Source organism: Meles meles, chromosome 2 (genome assembly GCF_922984935.1).
Source record: "Meles meles chromosome 2, mMelMel3.1 paternal haplotype, whole genome shotgun sequence".
Taxonomy (NCBI): domain Eukaryota; kingdom Metazoa; phylum Chordata; class Mammalia; order Carnivora; family Mustelidae; genus Meles; species Meles meles.
In genome coordinates, this window is record NC_060067.1 from 481,253 (window position 1) to 506,570 (window position 25,318).

Sequence of the window (25,318 nt, forward strand, 5' to 3'; positions counted from 1 at the left end):
AAAGATGTGACACACGCGTGTGCACGCACACACACACACACGCACACACAATGGAATAGTATTTGGCCATTTAAAAAAAGAAAAGAAAATCCTGCCATTTGCCACAACATGGAGGAACCTTGCAGGCATTATGCTAAGTAAAGTCAGACACAGAAAGACAAATACTGTGTGCCCCACTTCCACGTGGAATCCTAAGAAAGAAAAAAACCGAACTCCTAGATAACAGAGAACAGATTGGTGTTTGCTGTGGGGTGGGGTTGGTGGTGGGTGAAATGGGGGAAGGTGATAAGAATGGACAGAGTTCCAGTCAGTTTTAAGTAAGTTCTGGGAATGTAACGTACAGCACGATGACTTCAGTTAACAATAGTATAGTGTGTATTTGAAAGCTGCTAAGAGAATAGATCTCAAAAGTTCTCATCACAAGAAACACTTCGTTATGTCCGATAGTGGATGCTAACTTCCTGAGGCAATCAGTTTACAGTATACACTTGTATGGGAGCATCTGGGTGGCTCTTTCGGTTAAGCGTCTGCCTATAGCTCAGGTTTGAGTCCTGCATCAGGCTTCCTGCTTAGAGGGGAGACTGCTTCTCCCTCATCCTGCTGCTCTCTCTGCTTGTGCTCTCTCTCTGTCAAATAAATAAAATCTTTAAAATATATGTATATAGGGGCGCCTGGGTGGCTCAGTGGGTTAAGCCGCTGCCTTTGGCTCGGGTCATAATCTCAGGGTCCTGGGATCGAGCCCCTCATCGGGCTCTCTGCTCAGCAGGGAGCCTGCTTCCTCCTCTCTCTCTCTCTCTGCCTGCCTCTCTGCCTACTTGTGATCTCTCTCTGTGTGTCAAATAAATAAAAAATCTTTAAAAATATATATATATGTATATATACATGTATATGTGAAATCATTCTATAGACCTAAAAACTAATGTAATATGTCAATTACATTTCAGTAAAAAAGAAAAATACTAGCTCTTTCCTCTTTTAAAATTATGCCAAAATTAGCTGCCATTTACCTAGATTCAGAATGAGTCTTAAGTCATGTTCTATGTAGAAATACGTATGAATTGCTATTTTGAGATTTCATAAATGTTTATGGTGCAGCTGCTCTATCACTCTTTATTACAACTTCTTGTGAAAAGCTATTTCCTATAGGTTGTCTTTACATGATGCCATCTGCCTTTCTCTTGGCAGCAATATATTTTTGTAAAAAAAGAAAAATTCCCATCCCCGCAAATGCTACTGTTAAATAAGTTTGAGAAACACTTTACACCACATCCATCTAGGAAATTTACAGTGGCCATCAGCACACAGTAAGGGCTCAGAGAAGGGCTTTTGTTTACCTTAGGGGTCTCTTACATTAATTTGACAGTGTAGGCTGTTTCATGTCATATCTAATCCTAAAGAGCTAATGTTCAGTGAAAAAACACACTTTAGTAAACACTACCCAGTTAGCATTAAGGATAATACTGTTCCGATTCTGCAGTAGATTCAACAGAGGCCATCTTAATATTTGTTTGAAACAGCACAATATATGCAGGGGTCTCAAAGTGCTATATAAATCTCATTTAGTGGTAATGTTCTCCCTTGTACAACAGAAACAAAGATATAAAAAAGCAGGGGCGCCTGGGTGGCTCAGTCGTTAAGCGTCTGCCTTCAGCTCAGATCATGATCCTAGGGTCCTGGGATAGAGTCTCACATCAGGCTCTCTGCTCAGTGGAGAGCTTTCTTCTCCCTCTCCCACTCAGCCTGCTCGTGTTCCCCCTCTCGCTGTGTCTCTCTCTGTGAAATAAATAAATAAAATCTTAAAAAAAAAAAAAAAGATACAGAGAAGCATTGGGTCGCTTGAATACACACATGATTGAGACTAACTGGAACCAAAAGCCTGTATTGTCCAAACAGTGATCTCTAAGCAGTATTTACAGACAGAACCAAATACGGAATCTTACAAACTCATTGTTTTTGATATTGATTCAGTCTTTTCTCTCTCTTTTTCTCCCACCCCTTCTCCCTCTCCCTGCCTCTCTCTCCCCCTTCCTCCCCTGCTTCCCTCCCTCTCTCCAACTTCACCAAGTAGAATAAGAATCCTCATTTGCAGAGGTGGTTTATTTCTTTCCTTTTAGGTAAACTTCACTTAAGCAAGGACTTTGCCATTTGCTAATTGGAAAATAATGTTCAAAGAGATTTATTTTTAAAACGTAATTATATTAACCTGTTAATAGAAATAGCTTAGGAAAGGGGCGCCTGGGTGGTTCTGTCCGTTTTAAGTCTGCCTTTAGGTTGGGTCATGCTCCTGGAGTCCTGGAACATGCCACACATCAGGCTCCCCACTCAGTGGGGAGTTGGCTTCTCCCTCTGACCCTCCCCCATCTCATGCTCTTTTTCACTCTCTCAAATAAATAAAATCTTAAAAAAAAATAATCGCTTAGGAAATAGTACAAATAGAATCTTTCAAGTCCATGTATTTGAGGGAAGCCCTTAATGCATGTTAAATGGTGCTATTTTGAATTTCAGTTAAGATAGTTGGTTTTTAACCAGCTGTCAAGGATGTTAATCAGGAAATAGAGATACCTGAAGATTTTTTTAATTAAAAAGTATGATTATTGTTATTTAGAGAGAGTATGTGTTGTGTCAGGGGCGGGTGCCAGGACAGAGGGAGAAGGAGAGAGAATCTCAAGCTGATTCCACGCCCAGCATGGAGCGCCAGATGATCCCACAACCCTGAGATCATGATCTGAGCTGAAATCAAGAGTCAGGCATGTATCCCAAGAGATGACCTAAAGATTTTTATTGAATGCGTATTGGCTGCTTTTCTGGTAATGTGGTATAGTCCGAGAGGCATTCCTATGGAGTTTCTCAGACGACTGTGCTTCAAGGAAGGGACCAACTTGTGAATTCTCAAGGAAATTAAGTGTATTCTAATACCTCTGTCTTTTGCAAAAATATGAACTGTTATATATTACCCAGTGTTTCAGGTGTTGGGGAAGTGCTGTTTCGTCAGTGATTGTCAAGAGTTAGGGTTGGTGGGGGAGGCTGTGACTATAAAGGAGTGCAAGAGAGTTTCTTTGTGGGGATGAAACAATTTTGTATCTTGATGGTAATTTGATGACATGAATCTATACAGTCTTTAGTAAACATCTCCCCAAATTGCATATAAAACCAGGAAATCTGAGTACGATTGTAGTTAACAGTAGTGTACCAGTTCCTGGTCTTGAGAATGTTTTACATTATGTAAGATGTTCTTCCTTTGAAGAAAGTGTACATGGAAACTCTGTATTAGTTTTGTAACTTCTTGTGAGTCTAAAATTGTTTTAAAATTAAAACATTTAGGGGTGCCTGGGTGGCTCAGTGGGTTAAAGCCTCTGCCTTCAGCTCAGGTCATGATTTCGTGGTCTGGGATCGAGCCCTGCATCGGGCTCTCTACTCAGCAGGGAGCCTGATTCCCCCCTCCTCTGCCTGCCTCTCTGCCTACTTGTGATCTCTCTCTCTCTCTGTCAAATAAATAAATAAATCTTAAAAAAATTTTTTCTAAAAAAAAACATTTAAATAATGTTTTTATATTTCTATTCAGCATACCGATTAAAAAATGCTTTCAGTGTTTCTTAGAGGCAAATGTGCATCTTTAGTTCTTCACAGAGTTCTTGAGGACTGGATACTATTTACTTTTATTTAGTCATTTAATAACTATTCATTAAGCATCTACAGCTGGAGGCATTATGATGTCCTACTTAAAAGAATGGGCTTTGGAGTTGGGTCTTGTTCAAATCCTGGCTCTGCTATTTTTTAGCTTTGTGACCTTGAGAAAGTTTCTTAATCTTTCTGAGCTTCAGTTTCTCCCATCCATATTGGGCATAATGATGATACAAACAGCCGTTCACCTTTATTGAACATTATAATGTGTGGTAAGTTATTATTTGTACTTCATATAATTTAGCTCATTTAATCCTTATTATAATCCTATAAGAAGGATATTATTTTCACACTTTCAGTTGAGAAAACTTAGGCACAGAGAAGTTTAGTTACTTGCCCAAGGTCCCACAACAAGGAATGCTGTAGCCTAGATGAAAACCCTGGCAGTTGGTATTTTCTGTTTTTGACTATACAGAACTAGCTTGTTGTGGCCCAACTGTCTCATCAAAAACAACTAAAAAGCAGAAGAAAATATATTTTAAAAATCTGTTTGAAGTCATCAGAGACCTAGTAAGGGAGCCAGAACACCAGAGGCCACATTCATGAAGTAAAGGGAAGCCTTGAAGTAAAGAGACGTCAGCCTCATGTTCACTGTGACACTTCCTAGGGCATTTGTTGATTTGTAAATTGTGGTTGAAAGACCGAGATGACGGGCAGAAAGTGGCTACAGAAGAGTTAGGGAGTTGAGTGATCTGTCCGCCTTACACTCTCATGAACAAAAGTCTGGATTCAAGCCCAAAGGAAGCCTGTAAACACCGAGTGCCTACTTGGGGCCACTATATAGGAGAAGAGTGAGACAGAAATAGACAAGACCACTGGGAGATTCCAGCTCTGCTTCAAAGCACCTCAATTTGTGATTATTTTAGAAGAATCTGCCCCTGCTTTTAACTACCTGCCAGGAACCAAAGTGAATTTTCTCTGGAGGAATATAACATCATTCAGAACCTCAAATTATGCTCAGTTTTTCATAAATAATGCCTGGCATTTAATCAGAAATCATCAGGCACATGAGGTAACCAAGCCAAATTTTTCAAAACCAAGAAATACAGGCAATAGACTTATCAGATTTAGACTTTTAAAGTAACTAAGATTAATATATTCGGGAATTTATTTAACAAAATAGAGGATTTCAGCAGAGAATTAGAAACTTATAAGAAGGAATCCAGTGACCCGGAAACTAATGTAACATTGTGGATCAAGTATGCTTCAATTGAGAAAAAAGAATCAGGTACATATTTTCAAACTGGAAACTTAAAACAGTGATTAAGAATTTAATAGATGATGGGGCGCCTGGGTGGCTCAGTGGGTTAAAGCCTCTGCCTTCAGCTCAGGTCGTGATCTCAGGGTCCTGGGATCGAGCCCCGCATCGGTCTCTCTGCTTAGCAGGGAGCCTGCTTCCTCCTCTCTCTCTCTGCTTGCCTCTCTGCCTACTTGTGATCTCTGTCTGCCAAATAAATAAATAAAATCTTTTAAAAAATTTAGTAGATGAGTTTATCAACAAAGTCGATACAGATAAAAGAGTGGGCATTTTTGAAGACACAAAACGGAGAGAATTCCTTATCAGCAAACCCACATTTAAGGAAATCCTCAAATGAGTTCTTTAGGCAGAAGAAAAATCCTAAGTCATTGGTGCTTTGAAGCAGGAAGATACAGGAAGGACAGGAAGGGTAAATTTGTGGGTGTATGTAGATAATTTTTTGTGGAGGTAAAATTATATGTAGAATTAGAATACTCAACGTTAGCACAAAGATGGGGTGAGAATAAACGGTGTTAGTGTTCTATGGTCTTTCATTTCCTAGGTGATACATAAAGTACTAATTCACTTCCTACATTATACATCATAATTTCTAGGGTGACCAGTAAAAGATTAGTAACATAATGCATAAAGAAAAAGCTAATACGGGGAGGGAGAATGAAATGATAAAATATTTAACCCAAAAGAACATAAGAAAGGAGAGAAAAAAGGAACGGAAGAGGACAGGTGGTTCAAATAGGAAACAGTACAATGGTGGACTGACATCCAGATCTTTCATAGCTGTGTTAGACATACACCGATTTAAAATGCAGTCAGATCTTATTTTTGTTTCAAAGACCCAATTATATATATCTCGTAAGAGTTGTAGCTTGAAGCTTAGGATGCAGAAAAGTTGAGAGTAGAAGAAAAAAGGTATGCTATGCAGACCCAACCGAAGCAGCCCTGTACTCGTGCTGTGCGGACCTAGCGCGTGACGTGGCTGCTGGATCTAAATCCCATCACCTTATTTCGCTTTGGACGCATGTCCCTCATGCACAGGAAGTGAAGTTCCTGAGAAACTGACTCTGCTGGAGGCTCCTTGTTGAGGGCAGTAGTTTCTTCCACAAGCTGAGATGGGAAGGGCTATGCCTCCTGCTTCACTGTGTATATTTGTCTCATGCTTGCTTGATTTGTCAGTAGCTTCCATATGTAAACATTTTGTCCCTTTTCTTAAACTTTATGTTTCCATTTAACCCATGACTGTTGTGGCTGTTGTCTCTTAACCTTCGTTTTAAATCTGTTTTGTGGTGCCTCTGCCCGGGGATAATATGTGAATCATTTTATGCTGAAGTAGTCTCCTTTGACTGTTGCCTATAGAGCTTCCATACAAATGATATCCTTTTCTCTCTTTTTCCCGAGCTTTTATGAAAATGTTCAAATTCTTAAGAATTATTCTTTCATAAATTATTTTGCACATAATATAGATTTCCTCCATCATGTCAGGTGTCGTTAGCATGAGGGCTCTTTGAAGACTAGGACGGCATGTAATTCTTTATGAAATGATACCATAGAACCAGCTGAGATCTGGTCTGGACCTTTGCTTTGGAGAAGACTCTGTCACATATTGGTTAAACGTCAACTGAAAACGTCTCGAAAGACTTCAGTTCTGCCTCTGATGTTTCATTTAGCTTTTTGGGAAGTCACATTGCTGCTTATCAGGATAAAGGAACGGATTAAAAATTATTAAAATGATTATATTGACTCAAGCTTGAATCTCCTAAAATTAGTTATTCTGGACAACCAAAATTGGGGTAATTTTGGGCTGAATTTGGCCCCTGAAAACCCATATGGTAGTGGGTACATTTGAGTCTGCGGATACAGTTGGATCGACTAGACTTAATGAGGGTGTAAGGTGCACTTTCTCTTGGATTTCTTTCTTTTTTAAAAGATGTAAAAATGAAATTTGTCCTAGGTAATTTGGTGAGTAGCAGTAAAGCCAAGTGTCTGCATCTTCTTCTCTGTGTTGAATATAAGGCTCAATTCTGGGAGTTTTAAAGTAATTCTTGTCTCATAAATAATAACAAAACCGAGTAAGTTCTTATAACTGAAGTAATAATTTCTTCATAGCAAGCCATCTGACCTGGATTCTCAAGGAAGTAACCACTAGCGATAGAAGGTAGAACTTGTTAATTTTGGTTTCACTCCTATATTCATTACTATTCTTTTCATTTCTCTTTGAACAGGTTGTTCCTTGCAACAGCTTTTGATGAAATATAGGAACATACTTTTTTACTTGAGCGATTGTCATAAGTTAAAAGGGTAGGAAAGTTAAATCCCAGATTAACAATAGCCGTGTTGTATTGTTTACTAGGCAGTGAAATCAGCTGTGCAGACCATCACTGTTGGAGGCGTGAGCACATCACAGTTTAAGACAATTATTCCTCTGGCAACTGCTCCCAATGTCCAGCAGATTCAAGTGCCTGGAAGCAAGTTTCATTATGTCCGCCTTGTTACTGCCACAACAGCCAGTAGCTCGAGCCAGCCAGTTAGTCAGAATCCCAGTACAAACACTCAACCTCTCCAGCAAGGTTAGTAACCATTTCTTAAACACAGTAATGACTTCTTTGAACATTATGAAAGAACTTTGGTCCTTTTCTTGCTGAAGTCCCGATTAAGTATGGCATTGCAGCTGGGAGTGTGAGTGAGCCACTATCACAGAGGGCAGCAGGATGGAACCGTGCTCTGTGTAAATACGGTGTTTCTCTCTGCTCCAAGCCGGTGCACACTGTACCTGCTGGACCACCAGACCATCAGAATGACTCCTCATTTTGGGGGTAGCCATTATGTTGCTGTTTTATAAGCCTGTCATTTATGCTAATGGGACACATTTAGATGAAACCCAATTATTTATGTTCTTTTCTAAACTGTGAAGCTGGTTAGTAGGGTTTGGATCAATTGAAATGACTAATAGGCAAGATACAAGAACTTGATACTACTTTCATCCTTTACTTATTTTGAATCTGTAATTGCTAATAAGCAATGAAAATATTCTGTTACTTTGCTTAGTTCTCCTTTTCGTGGAGAAAATCCTTCCATTTTCTGTCTGTGTTGAACCCCTCCTGTCACCTGATACATAGACACAGACACACACAAGCACTGTTCGTGTTTCTCCACTTGTTAGAAGTTGAATGGTGTGAAAGGATCAGAAAGGCTTATAGTTTGGGGCTTGACTATTTTGTCTCAGTAGACTGCTGTATATCCCATCGATGTCAAAAAGCAGTTGGTGGCAAGTAAATGATTTATTATTTACTGGATGTAAATAGAAGACTTAAAGACCACTGTTTGCTTTTTCATTTTTGCTAAGGGATCAGATGGCTGGAGCCGTCTGCTGCTGAGAGCTAGTTCACCTGAGGGAAACGGTGGAAGAGAAAGCCTATTGATTTTTTAAGTTACCAGTGGGAGAACCTGGAGGATACATGAGGAAAGCAGTATTGTAGTATGTATTGTGTTAAAATTAGACCTATTAAGTAATTATATTTTCTAATCGCTCTTTAAACTGATTTTGGAAGAAAATCTTTTATTACGGTGTTCTTAATGAAAGGAGAACGAAACTTGCGCATTGCCAACTAAGGGAGTCCCGTTTTCTCTTCTCTCGGTGCTTAAACTTAGCAGGCCACTAAAAAAGGTGCTGCAGGTGTGGTTGACTCTGGAGGTCCTGGTGATGGCAAGCAGCCGTTGGTGCAACAGGATATGTCTTGCACGCGCGTGTTTATATGCGGACCACGTGCTGAGACCCATTTCCAGTGTCACGCTAAGGCGCAGTCCCTTGTTGATAATGAGCCTTTGGTGGAGGCAGAAAAGTCGCTGAAGACCCAGGAGGAGTGGAGGAATAGGTTGGACGGTTCCTCATTCTAGCGTATTTATCGGTCCCTTCTTTTCCAAGTTGGTATCTGTCTTCCTGCTTCTCTCTTACCTCTGTATGCTCTTTGCTTCCTGGAGTTCCCTCATATCCACACGTCCTTCTTTTCCCCTGCTTCTTTGTTTTCTGCTTTCCACCTCAGCTCTCTTTCTCTGTGCCCCGCTCTGTCTCTCCAGCTCCTCAGTTCCCCGGTGTCCACCCTCCTCCCGCCCGTCCTGTACACAGCACCTGTGCGACTGCCCTGTGTCCACCCGTAGTTTTCTGTTTGCTCTCCTAGCCTGTCAGAGACCTCGGTATACCTAATATATATTACTTCACAGGAGTAATGAATTTATCATTTTTAGTAGAGATTTACAGAAATAGTTGCTGTAGTTCATCGAATGTACTAGTATGTCTTTCGAGGGGCTTGATTTCCAATAAGGGGTTTCCTTATGCCAAAGGGAGTTGGGCTCATCTTACACATTTCCCACCAAAGCCCTACAAAACCGGTATTCAAAGGCTCCACTATGTTCACTGCTGGCTGGATAGCAGGCAGCATAGTAGAAAGGTCCAGAAGAGTTCATGGTTAATCTCTTTAGAATGTAATCTCCTACCATCTTGGTAAGGAAGTCAATTCAAGAAGTTAGAAAGCCTTAAACACTTGGATGTAGGGTTTCTAAAATTTGGAAGGCAGTTGTTCTAAGAGGATTGTTCAGAACTTCTGTTCAGGACTAAAAAAGAGTATTCCAGCTTCTGTGAAAATGGCAGTAGTAGGAATGTGGGACTATGCTCAAAAGTTGAGGAGGAGGAGAAATAAAGACTGTTGATGTAGTTACGTAACACCAGGATGTCCCCCTTTCCGTAGGTAATTGGGCCACTTCATTTTATATTTCCTTTATTTCTCAGGTTTTAGTGAAAACTCAGCATGCAGATACCAAGCTAATGTAAACCTGGAGTTCCCAAATTTTCAAGCTGCGTGCCTGGGTGCGTGTGCGCGCACACACGTATGCCCACGTGCACAGACAGTCTATCGTCCAGTTAAAAACTGTCTGCGTCTGTCATTTGATGTGACTAAGGGCAGGCCACGCACGCCTTCCTGTCGTTGCAGAGACCGCCAGAAGTTCTCACCTTCTCTGGTTGTCCGATCCCCTTCAGACGAGATCGGGCGCGTTCAGGGTGGTACAGCCGTAGACTGTCCGAGCCCCTTCAGACGCGCTGCTTAGTGTGCTCATGGGACCACGGCCGGCGCCTCCTGCCCAAGGAGCAAGTGGTGTGGGGGGTCTGTTCTCCAGATTCCAAGCAGAAATTCAGGCTTTTCATTCCTTTTAATTCACCTATAAATTCTCTTTAGTATTGCCGAGACCAGTCTACGGTGGTTATTACAAATTAAAGCTAAAGCAACTGAAGAGAATCAGAACAGGAAATAATTTTATATCCGGTATCAGACGTCCCTACTGCTGTCCGCTCCTTTTTGTGTAACACCTTCATTGAGATGCTATAAAATTTACCCTTGTTGAGCGTACAGTTCAGTGGTTTTTAGTGTATGGAGAGAGATGCAGTCGTCACCACTAAAACACTTTCTGGAGGTTTCCCAGTTTCCCCCTTTGCACTCTGTCGGCTCGCCGCGGGGCCCACTCCCTCGTAGGTCGGAATCCCCTCTGACGTTCTCCCAGGACGCTCCTAATGAGCTCCCGAGCTTCTGTATCTAGGAAGTCTGTCCTTTTCTTTGTTCAGAGCAGTTAGATCCCTTTATCTCAGCCTCTTTCTTTCAGACCAGGCTCTAGGTCTTTTTGCATAAATAAAACCGAAGGGCTATCCTTCCTATCTTTTTAAGTCCCTTTTTTTAGACTGCGGAAGTGGCAGTAGGCCGGATTCAAAACTGTACTTCTTTAGGTCGAGTGCCAGCCTCTCTCCTGAGTTTCATCAGAGCTTTTCTCTATGTCAGGGTTCATCTTCCCTTCAGATCAGCTCAGCCAGGACGTTTTAGTTCTGGGTCAGTTGAAGGCTTCACGATGACTTAGTTTTCTTCCCTTATACGTGCAGCTCATCCACTTGGGCGATAGATCATGTTCCTTTCACCGCGACCCTGTCTCTTGCGGCTGCCCTCCTGTCCGTTCCCCGCTCTGCCAGCCCAAGCAGACCCTCAGTGCGCACAGTCTTCGGACTTCCTTGTTCCATGCAGCTCTGTTCTGTTCTGCACGCTGCTACCAAACAGTTTCCTTTTGTGCTGTCCTAGTCATACTTCTGTACTTCGAAATCCTGAGGAGCTTCTCATTGCCTACCGAATTAAAAAATACAGATTAGGGGTGCCTGGGTGGCTCAGTGGGTTAAGCCACTGCCTTCGGCTCAGGTCATGATCTCAGGGTCCTGGGATCGAGTCCCGCATCGGGCTCTCTGCTCGGCGGGGAGCCTGCTTCCCTCTCTCTCTCTCTGCCTGCCTCTCTGTCTACTTGTGATCTCTCTCTGTCAAATAAATAAATAAAATCTTAAAAAAAAATACAGATTAAATATATAGATTTCAGCCCTGACACTCAAAACTTGGGCTTACCTCCTTTAACCCTAGCTTCCAGCCAGACTGGTCTGTTCACCAACATTTTGGGAAACGTTTTGCTGCTTTCCAGCATCAAGCCTCCACTTCTCATGCTCCTGCCTGTGCAGGGAATGGCCCGCCCCAGTCTGTGTGCCTCCTCCACAGCCTGACTGTCAATCAAGACCCATCTCAGACCCTAAGCCCTCTCGCGTTCTTTGTATTCCCATCCTCTGCCAGTCTCTCTTGGAGTCTGCGGCAGTTTCTCTTTTTAACCTTGTTTATTTTATTTGGTACGTGTCTAATCTGCTCTACTTGAGGGTAATCTCTTTGAGCAAGTGTCTTGTAGTTCAGTTTCCCTGGAACACAGTCCACGGTGCCAGTTACGTAGTACGAACGGTTGTAATAGTGGCAGTGACGTGAATGGCAGCTAACATTTACTGAGACACTGTTTGTTGGACACTGTTCCAATAAATGTTCATGGGTTAACATATTTGATCTTTACACCCTGTGAGGGAGGTACTATGCCCACGTCGCAGATGGGGATATAGGCGAAGAGAGCTAGAAAGCAGCAGAATTAGGATTGGAGTCTCCAGGGTGTTATGACTTAGAAACCATATTCCTAACCTTCATGCTGTCTGGGCTCCCTTTTGTAGGTGCTCTGTAAATAATGAGTTATACAAGAATGATGTTTTCTCGGGTTTTCACACAAACGTGGCGAGTAGAAAGAGTATAGAACAGCATTGTTACTCAAGCTCTTGAACAACAGTCTTTTTAGTTAAGGAACATTTCAACTGACTGGATTTAGTAAGGAGTGTTTAAATTATCCAGATACAGACAAGTATTTTCAGTCGGCTGTCTTAAATGACAAACGTTCCCTTGTCAGGCAGATAGACTGTAGCTTCTCCCTTAGCTCCAAGTTCCCTGGTAGATGGGCACAGAATTTTAAAAGGTAACTATCCTGATTACAGATTGCTCCAAACAGGAAACCAGTGGAATTCTTTAAGCTCTTTTATGAGGATATCTTGAGAGAACTAAGCATCTTCTATGTTTCAAGCACTGTTTCCTGTAAATAAATTGTCCTTTCCTCCCCTTTCTTAAAAAGCAAAGCCAGTGGTCGTTAACACCACCCCCGTGCGGATGTCCGTTCCTCTCGTCTCGGCGCAGACTGTCAAACAGGTGAGTGTCCCGGGACTTCTTTCTTCAGCCTCTCCCAAACAGTTCACTTTTCAAATCGCAAGTTGAGATTCACATGCAAGAGATTCATCCTGAATGGGAAAGCTGTGAAGTGTATTTCTGTAATCGTGGATGTGCGTGTTTGTTTTGTTTTGTTTTGCTTTTTAAGGTTGTTCCCAAACCCATCAACCCCAGTCCGCAGATAGTGGCCAGCAGCCAGCCCCAGCAGCGGCTCATCATGCCCGCCGCCCCGCTGCCGCAGATCCAGCCCAACCTCACCAACCTGCCGCCAGGCACTGTGCTGGCCCCGGCGCCGGGAGCAGGCAACGTGGGCTACGCGGTGCTTCCGGCTCAGTATGTGACCCAGGTAAGAGGAGGAAACAGAGTCACTGCATTGCAAAAGGGATAATTTGGTCAAAGATGTACAGCCCCATCAGCCTGAAACTCCTGAAAAACCTCGTACCCAGTCTTAAAATGGCTGTTTCCAGAATATTAAGATGCTAACAAAAACTTCTGAATCAGTTTCGAGGTACCGCTAGCATTTGCCCAAGTCACATACACAATCGGACACTTGGGAACTGAGAGCAGTTTGGCAGGAGGACGAGACCGTGTAGATAGAGGAGGGCGTTGAAGCTGCCGTCGGCAGAGTTCCAGTGCGTTTAGAGCGCGCTGCGGCCCTTCTCACAGATGACGGGGGTGCCGTGGACTTGCTCCCGGAGAGCCAACTGTCACCACGCACCTGTAGTGACCTGTCCTGACCTGCCCAGACGCTCTCATCCGTCGTCTTTAGAGTCAGAGCCTCGTATCATCCGCTGGCTGGCGAGGATTAGGAGTGCTGCTTCCCGGAAGCAGATAGAAGTTTTCTTGTTCAGTGAGGATCCAGCAAATTAGCACCGTGTTCTAAACAGTTGAATTGCTCTCCTCAGGTTTTACGAGAGAGAAGCAGAAACCTGGTTTCTCTAACAAAGTGTACTTTGGAGTATGTTTAATGTGGCTGTTGATTAGAAAATGAGTGTTGAGTGTTTCTATCATCAGCATCTCTTTTCTTGTGTGGAAATCAGTGTAAAATAGAAATGGTTGCTCATGTAATTCTCACTCTCTGTACCTCGTGATGGGATGAGCGACCGCATGGAGCCCTTGTATTTACAAGTAGAAGCACTGCGTCGTTCTCACGGGTGCAAGTTGCTACCTGTACTGTCGGAGCATCATCCCGAGCTTCCTGACCCTGATAGGCCTGCGGCTCCGTGAACACCTTCTTGTATTTGTACCGTGTAGCACTCTAAAAATGTTCACATTGTCTTCCCCCTCTCGTGTTAGTTTGGGCCTCTAGAGGAGCTCCATGAAGTACCGTGTCTGTCTGAAACTCTCCGTACTGTTTTTCCCCTTTTAGTAGATGGATTTGTTTCTTCCTGATCGTGATGTCTGAAAGTGTTGTGCATGTGTGTATGTATGGTCCACAGTTGCCTTTCTTCATTGTAGCTGCAGCAGTCCTCGTATGTGTCCATAGCAAGCAACTCGAGCTTCACTGGGACACCTGGTATCCAGACCCAGGCAAGGCTTCCATTCAATGGGTGAGTGTTCTGAAGACATGTGAGTTTGCTTGTTGGATCAGGTTCAGTGCAGCCTTAACTATATTTCAAAATACATTTGTATTTATGTATATAACATATATATATAAATTTTTTTTTACAAAATAGGTATATATATTTTTACATTTTTATTTTTTCCTTAAAGCCATATGAGCATGCCTCTGTAGGACTTTTTACTTTGAGAACAAGTTAAGGGAGCTGTCAGAGAAGCCCCAAATATCTTTCACTTCGATGAATCAATTTTGCCACATGTTCTTGTCTATTTCTTTCTCTCTCTTTCTCTCCCTCATCCTAAATATGTTTTAAAATTGATATTAACTAGTTTTCTAATATTATGTTAGGTCCTTGCCTTTTTTTGTTGTCGTTAGTCTTTTTTTTAATCTGGGACTTTGTTCCTCTGTGGTATTGTCTGCGAAGTGGTGCTGAGTTAACTGCGGGGACCATCTGCCTGGCTCCAGTTCCAGCCGCACACACTGCTTTCTCCTCGCCTAGCTGAATCCCAAAAGTTTTGAGCAGATTTCAGCTTTACTTCTCTCAGAAAGAAGAATATTTTTCTGGCGTGTTCTTTAGAAGCTATTGATGACTTCCTTTTTAACCACCCCCCCAAATCCCTGTCTTGGCTCTCTGACTCTCTTCGTGTTACAGCTAGCTTTTGAACTTGATTTGAAGGGAACGATATAGCAAGGTTTTATTGGAGATGGTTACATGTGTTAAAGCTTAATTTTAGGAGGAATTTACAGAGACTTTTCTAGTTTTTAATAGCTACCTTTAATTGATTAAAATGTGTATCTCTTTTTGTATCTGTGTAGCATAATCCCATCAGAGTCTGCCAGTAGGCCCAGAAAACCCTGTAATTGTACAAAATCGCTGTGTTTGAAATTGTAAGTCTTTTTGCTACTCTTTCATATTTGATATAGCTGAAAATGCTTTTAAAAGCAAATAGAGTTAACTAAAAGTCTTAACAGACCAATTTCACAAGTCTGAGTAATTTAAGTAAACATGGATGTGAATGTCTGATCACGTGTGGTGGTGTAAGAGCACTCTCTCACTCATTCAGAAGGAAGTAATTTTATAGTCTTTACCATAGGTGAGGCCCTGGGGGAGGGTGTTTAGGGACACAGCAGTGTGAGACAGACATAGCCTCCATCTTCAGTAATCATAAATTTGACTTTATGACCTTCATATTTGGCCTCCTAAATGAGGTGATACTCTGAGTAGCTTTTAAAATTGTTGGATGATTAATTTGCTTATTAGTTCTGAACCAAGAGATTTGTCCTGAAACAATTAAGTGAAAAACATTGGTCATATAAGGGGTTTGGAGTCCCAAGAAGCATGACTGTAGTTCACGGGAGCCTGATTCCACTATTGGAAGAAAGCCCATGTTTTACCTTTTTTTGGATTTTGAGATAACTTACTTTGGAGGCATATAAAATCACGTAGTTTTTGTGTTAACAACAGATAATCTTGGAACTAAGTTTCTGAACCAAAATTCTAGGAACCTGTGTGACTTTGAGCCTGATCATGCGGTTGACAGTCAACTTACATTAACTCTCCAACTGGGTGGCTCTGAGTACATTCTAACTGCTTTCAATCAGATAATTTCTAGTTTTGTTTATTTGAACAATGACTTTTTTATGTGACCTGCACTGGTTTTTATATTCCAGATACTGTGATTGCTTTGCAAATGGTGAATTTTGCAACAACTGCAATTGTACTAATTGTTATAATAATTTGGAACATGAAAATGAAAGGCAAAAAGCAATAAAGGTGATTACTTTTTATTTTATTTAACTGACCAAAATTTCCAGTTTTACCTGATTTTTGTAGAACTCAATTGTCTTACAATGAAAATTAATTTCTTTTGCAGTTTTTAGTGTCATGTGATTGAACTTCAGTTGATGTTTGGTCTGTTTTGATAGGCATGCCTTGACCGAAATCCAGAAGCTTTCAAGCCGAAGATAGGAAAAGGAAAGGAGGGAGAATCAGATCGACGTCACAGTAAAGGGTGTAACTGCAAACGATCAGGATGTCTTAAAAACTACTGTGAATGCTATGAGGTGAGATGCTGGTTGGGGAACATAATCTAACCATTCTTTGCAGATAACTTTGCGAGGGTGTATTGTAAAAATCTGCCTGATCGGGGCGCCTGGGTGGCTCAGTGGTTTAAGCTGCTGCCTTCAGCTCAGGTCATGATCTCAGGGTCCTGGGATCGAGTCCCACATCGGGCTCTCTGCTCAGCAGGGAGCCTGCTTCCCTCTCACTCTCTCTGCCTGCCTCTCTGCCTACTTGTGATCTCTGTCTGTCAAATAAATAAATAAAATCTTAAAAAAAAAAAAAAAATCTGCCTGAGCATCGGGGCGGTGTCTGTGCTTGCAGTCCGAAAATGTGCACACTTGGTGCAAGGGCCCGCGTCTGAGGAAGACCATCTGGCCTCCCAAGCAGGGACTCCGAGGAACGATACTTGGTTTTGTCATTACGTAACGCGCGGGGTCTCATCACCTGATCGATCCGTTCATGCTTCTTCTTCTTCTTCTTTTTTTTAAATTATTTATTTGTTTTTTATAAACATATAATGTATTTTTATCTCCAGGGGTACAGGTCTGTGAATCGCCAGGTTTACACACTTCACAGCACTCACCCCAGCACATGCCCTCCCCAATGTCCATAACCCAACTCCCCCTCTCCCAACCCCTCTCCTCCCAGCAACCCTGAGTTTGTTTTGTGAGATTAAGAGTCACTTATGGGGCTCGATCCCAGAACCCCAGGACCGTGACCTGAGCCGAAGGCAGAGGCTTTAACCCACTGAGCCACCCAGGCGCCCCTGCATAATGAATTCTTAATTCACGTATTTTAGAAGTCAGATAACTCTCAAGAAGTGTAGGAAGGTAATCTCTTGTTAGTCCTAAAGTCACTATGAATGAAAATTGCATATAATCAAGAATATTTTGAAAGTCTCTTAAGTAATGTCTACAGTCCAGTAATCAGTTTGTTTTTTTTTTTTAAAGATTTATTTATTTGACAGAGATCACAAACAGGCAGAGAGGCAGGCAGAGAGAGAGGAGGAAGCAGGCTCCCTGCTGAGCAGAGAAACCGATGCAGGGCTCCATCCCAGGACCCCGAGATCATGACCTGAGCTGAAGGCAGAGGCTTTAACCCACTGAGCCACCCAGGTGCCCCCAGTAATCAGTTTTTTATTCTGTGTTGTGAAAGATGGACATTTTTGTTTGAGCACCTGACGAAATAGGTGGCTTCTGTTCACAAACTGTTGTACAGAATTTGTCCTGAATACGTAAAAAATTTAAGTTATAAAACCAAATCCACAAAAGGGGAGAAAATGGAAATTGATGGAAAGCTGGGTCAGAAGGGCAAAGCAGCCCTTCCGTGCATACGGCACTGGACAGGCAGTACATGCGAGGCTTATGAAATGCCAACACACAAGAGCCAATAATTTAATTGAATCTGAGCATTAACAGGAGTAGAAAAGGCAGTGCTGGTTGAGATCCGTTAGAAGAGAAAAAGCTGCCCTGTTACAATAAAATCATTGACATTCCGGACACACAGTGTCCAGTAACTCGTGTGTCATTCTGAAAGACCAAGAGATGGGAAAACTTGGAGCACACTGAACAGTGACTAGCGGTAGCTGACCGGCCCGTCGCGAATTGGCTGTGCGTCTGACAGTTCGTGTCCAGTTGTTGGTCTTTTCATTGAACTGGCTGTTTTGAGCCAGTTGGTCTGCATCTGGATGACACATTCCTGTTCCTTTCACTCACTTTTCAGGACTGGTTGAGTAGAGGAGTGACCATCCACATTATTTCAATGGCTCTGCCTTGTAACCTTTCTTCCTCCCCGCTTTGTTTGACCTTAAGGGAAGTTAAATTAACAAAGCTAAGTGACTACCCTGTCATTTTAATTTCTGCTTCCCGAGTTCCTGTTAGATTATCAGTGCGTTTCCTAGGGTTCTTCCTACTTAATCCAAATTACCATTAGTGGTGTGTGGTTTCCCCCCTTGATGTCAGAGATTTTCTCTCTTCATCATTAGATTCGTATTAAGTACCGCTTTATTTAGGTTCTCTGACCGGCTCATAGTAAACCAGTGAACTCAAAGTGTGTATTCATTCTTTTCCCTTGGTAAAGAGAATTTATTTGTCTATTGTAAGAAAGGAGCAGGGTAAATATGTTCATCGGAATATGACTTGTTGATCTTGCCAGGTGCTGTAGAAAGGGCAGTAGGTACGTTTCTTTAAATTGACATGGGTTCACCGGAGAAAATGAAGCCAACAAAAGATATTCAGATTTATGAGGTCTGGGAAATGTAAATGAAAGAACAATGTGATCTCACTTTATCTGTCCCCCATCAGATGCTAAATGTTAAAACAGTGTACACTGTGGGGATGGAGGAGAGGCTTTTAGACATTGCTCATGAGATGGGCGGGGTTAGAGCCTTTTGAAAACAGTCTGGCCACATCTGTTAAAATACATCTACTAGTGAGCCCAATTCTAGAAATCTAGCTCATAGAAGTAGAAGCACAATATTTTTTTGGGCGCCTGGGTGGCTCAGTGGTTTAAGCCGCTGCCTTCAGCTCGGGTCATGATCTCAGGGTCCTGGGATCAAGCCCCACATCAGGCTCTCTGCTCAGCAGGGAGCCTGCTTCCCTCTCACTCTCTCTGCCTGCCTCTCTGCCTACTTGTGATCTCTCTCTGTCAAATAAATAAATAAAATCTTTAAAAAACAACAACAACAACAACAAAAAAAAAAAAACATCTTTTTCCACATTATTTGCCGTACTCAAGAACTGGAAACGAGTAATACCCAGCAGCGGCGAGTAATACCCAGCAGCGGCGGCAAGTGAATGCGCACATCAGTGATGCCGCCCCCGTACCAGGGGCTGCGGCCCCAAATAGAATGAATTCGGTCTGTGCCGGATGACGGGGGTGGGGCGGGCAGACGACCCCACGGAGTGTGGTGTGACCAGAGGAAGCTGCAGAAAGTGAGCGTGTGATTTTGTAAACCAACCTTAAAAAAGAAAGACTGATGTATGTGTTAGTTAAGATAGTACTTGCACTTGCGGGCTGTGTTTTTCCTAGAAAGGCGTGCTTTCCATAGTTTGACGTGCAAGGACACACTAGTTTAATATGGGCTGTTGGAGGGTTTGGGGAATCTGGAGAAGGGGATTGAGGGAGGGAGATGATGGAGATGATGAATAATGAAAATAGCATCTATAAAATTCCTTTAATGTGATAGTTGTGGTTTTACCTAAGTGGGAAGTCACCAACATGTTAATGGTGATTTGATTGAGGCGGTTGAATTCTGGCTAACTGCTATTTTTAAATATTGTATCGTTCATATTCTTTATAAAGAACATAAGTTATTCATATCGGGGGAAAAACTGACACGGAAGGGCTCAGAGACAGGCACTGTGTGGAGCTGCTCTCGGTCTGAACGTCCGACGCGCCCATACGTGTGGTCAGCCACTTGGGCCACTTAGGGTTTGGCCGGAAGAGAGGTTTCCCTTGCGGGTGATGTCAGTTGGCTAGTTGCGTTCCTACTGATCTGATCGGAGTCTACTTAATGTTTTTTGGGTTTGATTTGGAAACTTTTCTTTTGTAAATCTTTTAGGCAAAAATAATGTGTTCTTCAATATGCAAATGTGTTGGCTGCAAGAATTTTGAAGAAAGCCCAGAAAGAAAGACCCTGATGCACTTGGCGGACGCGGCCGAAGTCCGAGTGCAGCAGCAGACAGCCGCGAAAACGAAGTTATCTTCTCAGATTTCCGACTTGCTTACTCGGCCCACGCCCGCTTTGAGTAGTGGGGGAGGAAAGTAAGTCCGTATTTTCGTGTCTTTGTAGTATAATATGATTACTTTGGTAAAGTTTCTTCTTTTTGGACTAAATTAAGTTCATACTTTAGATTGTTACAGGCCCCTTTTCGCATTGTCTACTTCAGTCACTTGTGACGGCATTTGGAGGGACAGGAGAACGACGTCAGATGTAGAGCACACTTCTACAGTGCACAGTAATGGGTTAATTCCCTGTGCTTAACTTAATTGAACTCGTCCCCACTAAGATGAGGTCATCATGTAATTACGTAATTTGACAGACCCCTAAGAAAACCAAACTTTATAGCTGTTCCTGGTAGTATTATCACTCATAATTTGGCACATTTTTACCTTCTCTTGCTTTTTTCTGGCCCTTGTAGCACTTTCCCTGTCTTTCTGGAGCACCTTTCCACCCCTTACTTCACTAGACCACTGAACTCTGGAGTAGAAGACTCCAGCTGTAAAGTGTGGCCGAGCTGAGTGTCCATACTGTCTGCGCCCCGTCGCCTGGGAGTTTGACAAGTGCTCCCTCTGAGTCTCGGTGTTCTTGATCCTTCCCATCATCCTTACCAGGTGGCTACGAAGAACAAAGCTTCTCTAGCCAGGGTTTGGCAGGGCCTTATGCAGCCGAACTTGCTCATATGGATTTGGAGTAGAGTTTGGTAGCAGTTAATTTGAGGAATTATTAAAGGCACTGAACCTTGCCAGTGGGATATATTATTTAAAATGCATAAGGTGAAGTCGTCCTAATGCTTATAGAAATGCTTCTTTAGGGGCACCTTGGTGGCTCAGGTGGTTGAGTGTCTGGCTTCCGCTCGGGTCATGATCTTGGGGTCCCGGAATCGAGCCCCGCGTCAGGCTCCCTCAGCGAGGAGCCTGCTTCTCCCTCTCCCTCTGCCCCTCCCCCTGTCTCTCTCTCCCAAACAAATAAAATCTTTAAAAAAAAAAAAAAAAAGATGCTTTAAAAAAAAAAAGTTATTTGTTTGAGAGAGAGAGAGAAGGCGTGAGTGGGAAGGGCAGAGGGAGAGGGAAAGAGAATTCCAGGCAGACTTGACTGAGTGCCGAGCCCGACTCAGGGCTTGACCTCACAACATGAGATCACCTGAGCTGCCACCAAGAGTGAGATGCTTCACCGACTGAGCCACCCAGGAGCCCCAGAAATGCTGCGTTTTCAGAGTATTGCAGATGGTAATTCTGAAGAATTAATTTCAATTGTAACTGGAATATAATCAGCAAATGGTTAGTGAGTGAATAGAGTGGAAACAGGCAGACACCTCAGTAAGGGTGATAACAAGGGATCCTTTCTGGTCATCTGCTTTCAGTAATCCTTTAGATTATTAAATCTGAATCTCCCTAAAAATATTTACAACTGATTTTCAACCTGGGAAAAATATTATAAAGTGTAAAAGCACAAAATTATACACTATAATCAAAACTAAAAAAAATTTTTTACGTCATGTTAATACACTGCTGAGTGGCAAAAATTTGAATTTTTTTCCTTCCTTTCACTTTTCTGTAGCTTCCAAATATTATATGAGCACTACTATTATACAGTGTTATTAATTATACAGTATTAACATAGTATTTTCTAATATAAAGTGTTTTGTATTTTACACTTTTCTCTACAGCTGTATCGCAGCCCAAAGCCTTAGTAACTTCCTCTTGTTGTAGCAGACCCTAATTTCAGACTGTATTCGTTTTGCAGTTTCCTTGTCAGTGGTCGTTGTTACATCAGGCTGCCTGGTTTTGTCTCTGGGGCTTTAAGAATCAGCTACATATAGCAAGCCCCAAGATGGATTGCTCTTAATACCGCAGAGCTTCTTTATGAAGAAACTCCACATATAGAACAGCATTTGGTTTTCCCATGTTGGTTGTTGTGATGGAACAATGTAAAATTTTGGTGTGCTTTCTCGTTTCTAATGAACAATGTATATGGGACTATGGACAGTGCTTTATTTTTATTTTTATTTTTTTTTTTAAGATTTTATTTACTTATTTGACAGAGACACGGCGAGGGAACACAAGCAGGGGGAATGGGAGAAGGAGAAGCAGGCTCCCGGCCGAGCAGGGATCCCAGTGCGGGGCTCCATCCCAGGACCTTGGGATCATGACCTGAGCCGACCTGAGCTGAAGGCAGATGCTCAACTGACTGAGCCACCCAGGCGTCCCAGGAGATAGTACTTTCAATTCCCACTTTTCTTCCTTCAGCAAATATTCACGGAGTGCCTCTATGTGTCAGGCAGTGTCGTAGGCCATGAAGAAATCATACTCAATAAAACAAAGATTGCACTCTAGAAACTAACATTCATGAATTAGGAGTACTTTTTTATAGAATTATCTGGGGGGCACCTGGGTGGCTCAGATGGTTAAGTGTCTGGTTTCGGCTCAGGTCATAATCCCAGGGTCCTGGGATCAAGTCTCACATCGTCCCACGTCCGGCTCCCAGCTCAGCGGGGAGCCTGCTTCTCCCTCTGCTCACTGCTCTTCCGCTTGTGCTCACTTGCTCTTTCTCTCTCTCTGACAAAATCTTTAAAAAAAAATACTGTTTTTTAAAAAAAGAATTATCTGGTCAACATGTAGAATTAACATCTTTTAGTTACCCCGATAACCTTGTCTATGTGTATTGCGTTAAAATCGTACCTTCTGAACAGTCTTTAAAAACAATCTCGATCACAAAACCGGGTCTGACTTTTTAAAGCTCTCCAGGACGTGCCTGCGCTCCGTGCGGACCTTACAGTGCTCAGTGCGCCGCTGGGCGCGAAGGTGCCAGCCGGTCCCCACTAGCTAGACTGTCATTCACTTTGGTTGTGATTCAGCACCATCATGTCTCTCTGACGTCGTTTCAGGTTGCCGTTCACATTCGTGACCAAGGAAGTAGCCGAAGCCACGTGTAACTGCCTTCTTGCCCAGGCGGAGCAGGCCGACAAGAAGGGAAAATCAAAGGCAGCCGCCGAGCGGATGATACTTGAGGAATTCGGACGGTGTCTGATGAGCGTCATCAGCTCTGCGGGGAAAGCAAAGGGTGACCCTTGTGCTACGAATTGCTAGCCCTCGCCCGAAAGACCGAGAGGTGGAACTGTACAGGAAATCGAAGGTGCCGGGACACTGAGGGTTCCGGAAGCTAGTTTAACAATTACTGTATTGTTAATTCAGTCCTTGTGAGACCTGAGATTACAATATTGAAAGAGAAGAAATTTTAAATGAGGAAATTAGTACATTTTAAATCTTAGTTAGATCTGTTTATGCCCCTTCTAAATTCAGTTTTTCTTTATTGTATACATGGATTTTTAATTTGCATGGGTTTCTTAAGAATTAGATGTTTTATCCTTCTGATTCTATTGACAAAGGACATTTATAAATTACTATAATTTATACCGTTTGGTGTTGTATGACTTTGTTCCAGTAGAAAAAGCCAAACAACCCTGGGTGTTATCCAGTCATCGTTTGGCACTAGATCCAAGCAGACAGAATGTCCACATAAACAAACTCTTACGAAACATATTCAATGCCATTTTGCGTTTAGAAAAGCACTCTTTTTAAGAAAAACCAGCTTTTTAGCACAGATTCTGGAGTAATACCCTGTTGTCACTTTGGAAATGTCAGAAGGGGAAGTAATCCATAGGCACGCTTTTAAAATAAAAAAGTTAAAAAAAAAGTGTTAAGGGACAGTAAATAGTTCTTAATAGGCAATGTATTTCTCTGAGGAGTGACTAAGAAGTGCTCTAGGGTGTTTCCATTTTCTTTGAAGGAGATGGTGTGCATTTGAAAGGATAAATTGTCAGAGTGATTACTGGGTACTATTAAAAGTGAGAGGTGCATATGAATAGAACTTACTATTATTATGTAGTGATGATAATAGAACCTTACGTAATTATCAGGTATAAAATTTGGCTTGGATGGAGAAATGAAGAACACTGAAACTCCAATAGATGAATTTAGGGAAGGATTTTTCATCTATACAATTCTCTTTATAGACTTTTGAACTAAGAGGTCTCAATCCAATGTATGAGTCTTACTTGATTTACTGAAAGGGCCTCCTAACAAATCTTTCAAAAATTACAGCGGGATTTCTTTTTATAAGGGAAGCTTAATATGGCATTCTTTTTAGCCAGTGATTTGATAAGCCGAAGGTATGAGTGTTTTCTTATTATTACTAAAATAACCTAAATCATTTTCGCTAATTCAGAATTCAAAAGCTTTATGAATTTTAGAGCCAGTAATAGGACTCGGATTTTAATGACAAGAAAAAAAACCATGTTGGAATTCAGGCATTTTGTTAGGTACCTTAATCCTCAGTAATTATTAGTATATGATTATTACATTTCCTACAAGGAATCTATAGTTGTATGTATTAAGTGTGTATATATGTTCATATGAACATGCAAGATATAGGCAACAGAAATTAAGTAATCCAAAAGAAGATTCCGTTATTCATTAAAGTATCTTCCTTTTGAAATCTGGATTTATAAAATTATAGTTGAGTAACTTTAAATGTAGATAGTGCAAACATTCTTAGCACCTCAATCTAGTATGTTTAATTAAAATTTGTATAAATGTAAATCAGTGTAAGAGGATAAAATATCTAATCAAGTTATTTTTCAAAGATTACAGTTCCTTTTTGGTCTAAACCTAAACTTTGTTCATTTTGTACATATTCTGTGTTTAATTCTAATTGCACCTTTGTGATGTGTATTTATATACAGTGTGCAGAAAATGTTTGTGAAATTTGGATTACAATTGTAGATTATGTATGACGGCATTGCTTGAGAATGTTTTGCTTGTAAAAACTTGAAGGTGCAATCAAATGCTACTAGTTTTTCTGATTTTCAAGAAGCTATCTAAAGTATTAAGACTTTTCCTTCCTGTGTCGTACTTACTAAGCAACTTTTTGTATTTAGGCATTTGCATCAAATTGCTGAACAAGATTAATATCCACATTAATTCAACAATTTTAAAAGACTATTTGGGGAGGGCTGGGTATATAATTTTTTTTAGCTCTATTTACATCCCAAAGTAGAAAGATTAAATTTATATTTACTAGAGCTATTCAAAGAATACACTTTTCTATATTGTAAAAACAGGACAGCAAAGTAAATCATACAGAAAATAAACATTTATACTATTCTGTAAAAAAAAGGGTTTTGTTTTCTTTAAAAACACTTTTAACCATGTTACAAGAAACTTTTAAAATCTGATTTTAAGTTTGACATTACTTCTGAAAGCACACAACTAAAAAATGAGTCTGTCATTTTGCTCAATTATGATTAAGCTAAATTGCTTTGAAACGAGAGCATGGCTTCTCTTTTCCCCCTGCTGCGAAAGGGCAGAAACTTGGTCTACTTTTTCCTTTCTTAATGTCTGATGTTTTTATGGTGAGCACCTTTCTTAGTTTCCTT

At 41.6% G+C, this 25,318-nt stretch overlaps 1 protein-coding gene across 13 annotated transcripts in view; it reads left to right on the top strand.

Annotated features, from left to right (window-relative positions):
* The window catches only part of LIN54 (lin-54 DREAM MuvB core complex component), a 66,116-nt gene extending 41,359 nt beyond the window's left edge, over positions 1–24,757 (top strand). For 12 of the 13 annotated variants that reach the window (XM_045995958.1, XM_045996003.1, XM_045996017.1 and 9 more), the window contains 9 exons: positions 7,287–7,503; positions 12,446–12,519; positions 12,686–12,883; positions 13,996–14,087; positions 14,915–14,986; positions 15,770–15,872; positions 16,025–16,162; positions 19,723–19,925; positions 22,769–24,757. In XM_045995958.1, coding sequence (XP_045851914.1) covers positions 7,287–7,503; positions 12,446–12,519; positions 12,686–12,883; positions 13,996–14,087; positions 14,915–14,986; positions 15,770–15,872; positions 16,025–16,162; positions 19,723–19,925; positions 22,769–22,970 — 1,299 coding nt within the window. In that variant the 3' untranslated portion in view covers positions 22,971–24,757. The remainder of the gene's footprint in view (positions 1–7,286; positions 7,504–12,445; positions 12,520–12,685; positions 12,884–13,995; positions 14,088–14,914; positions 14,987–15,769; positions 15,873–16,024; positions 16,163–19,722; positions 19,926–22,768) is intronic. The other variant, XM_045996010.1, reaches the window with a different exon arrangement.
* The last annotated feature ends 561 nt before the right edge of the window (positions 24,758–25,318 follow it).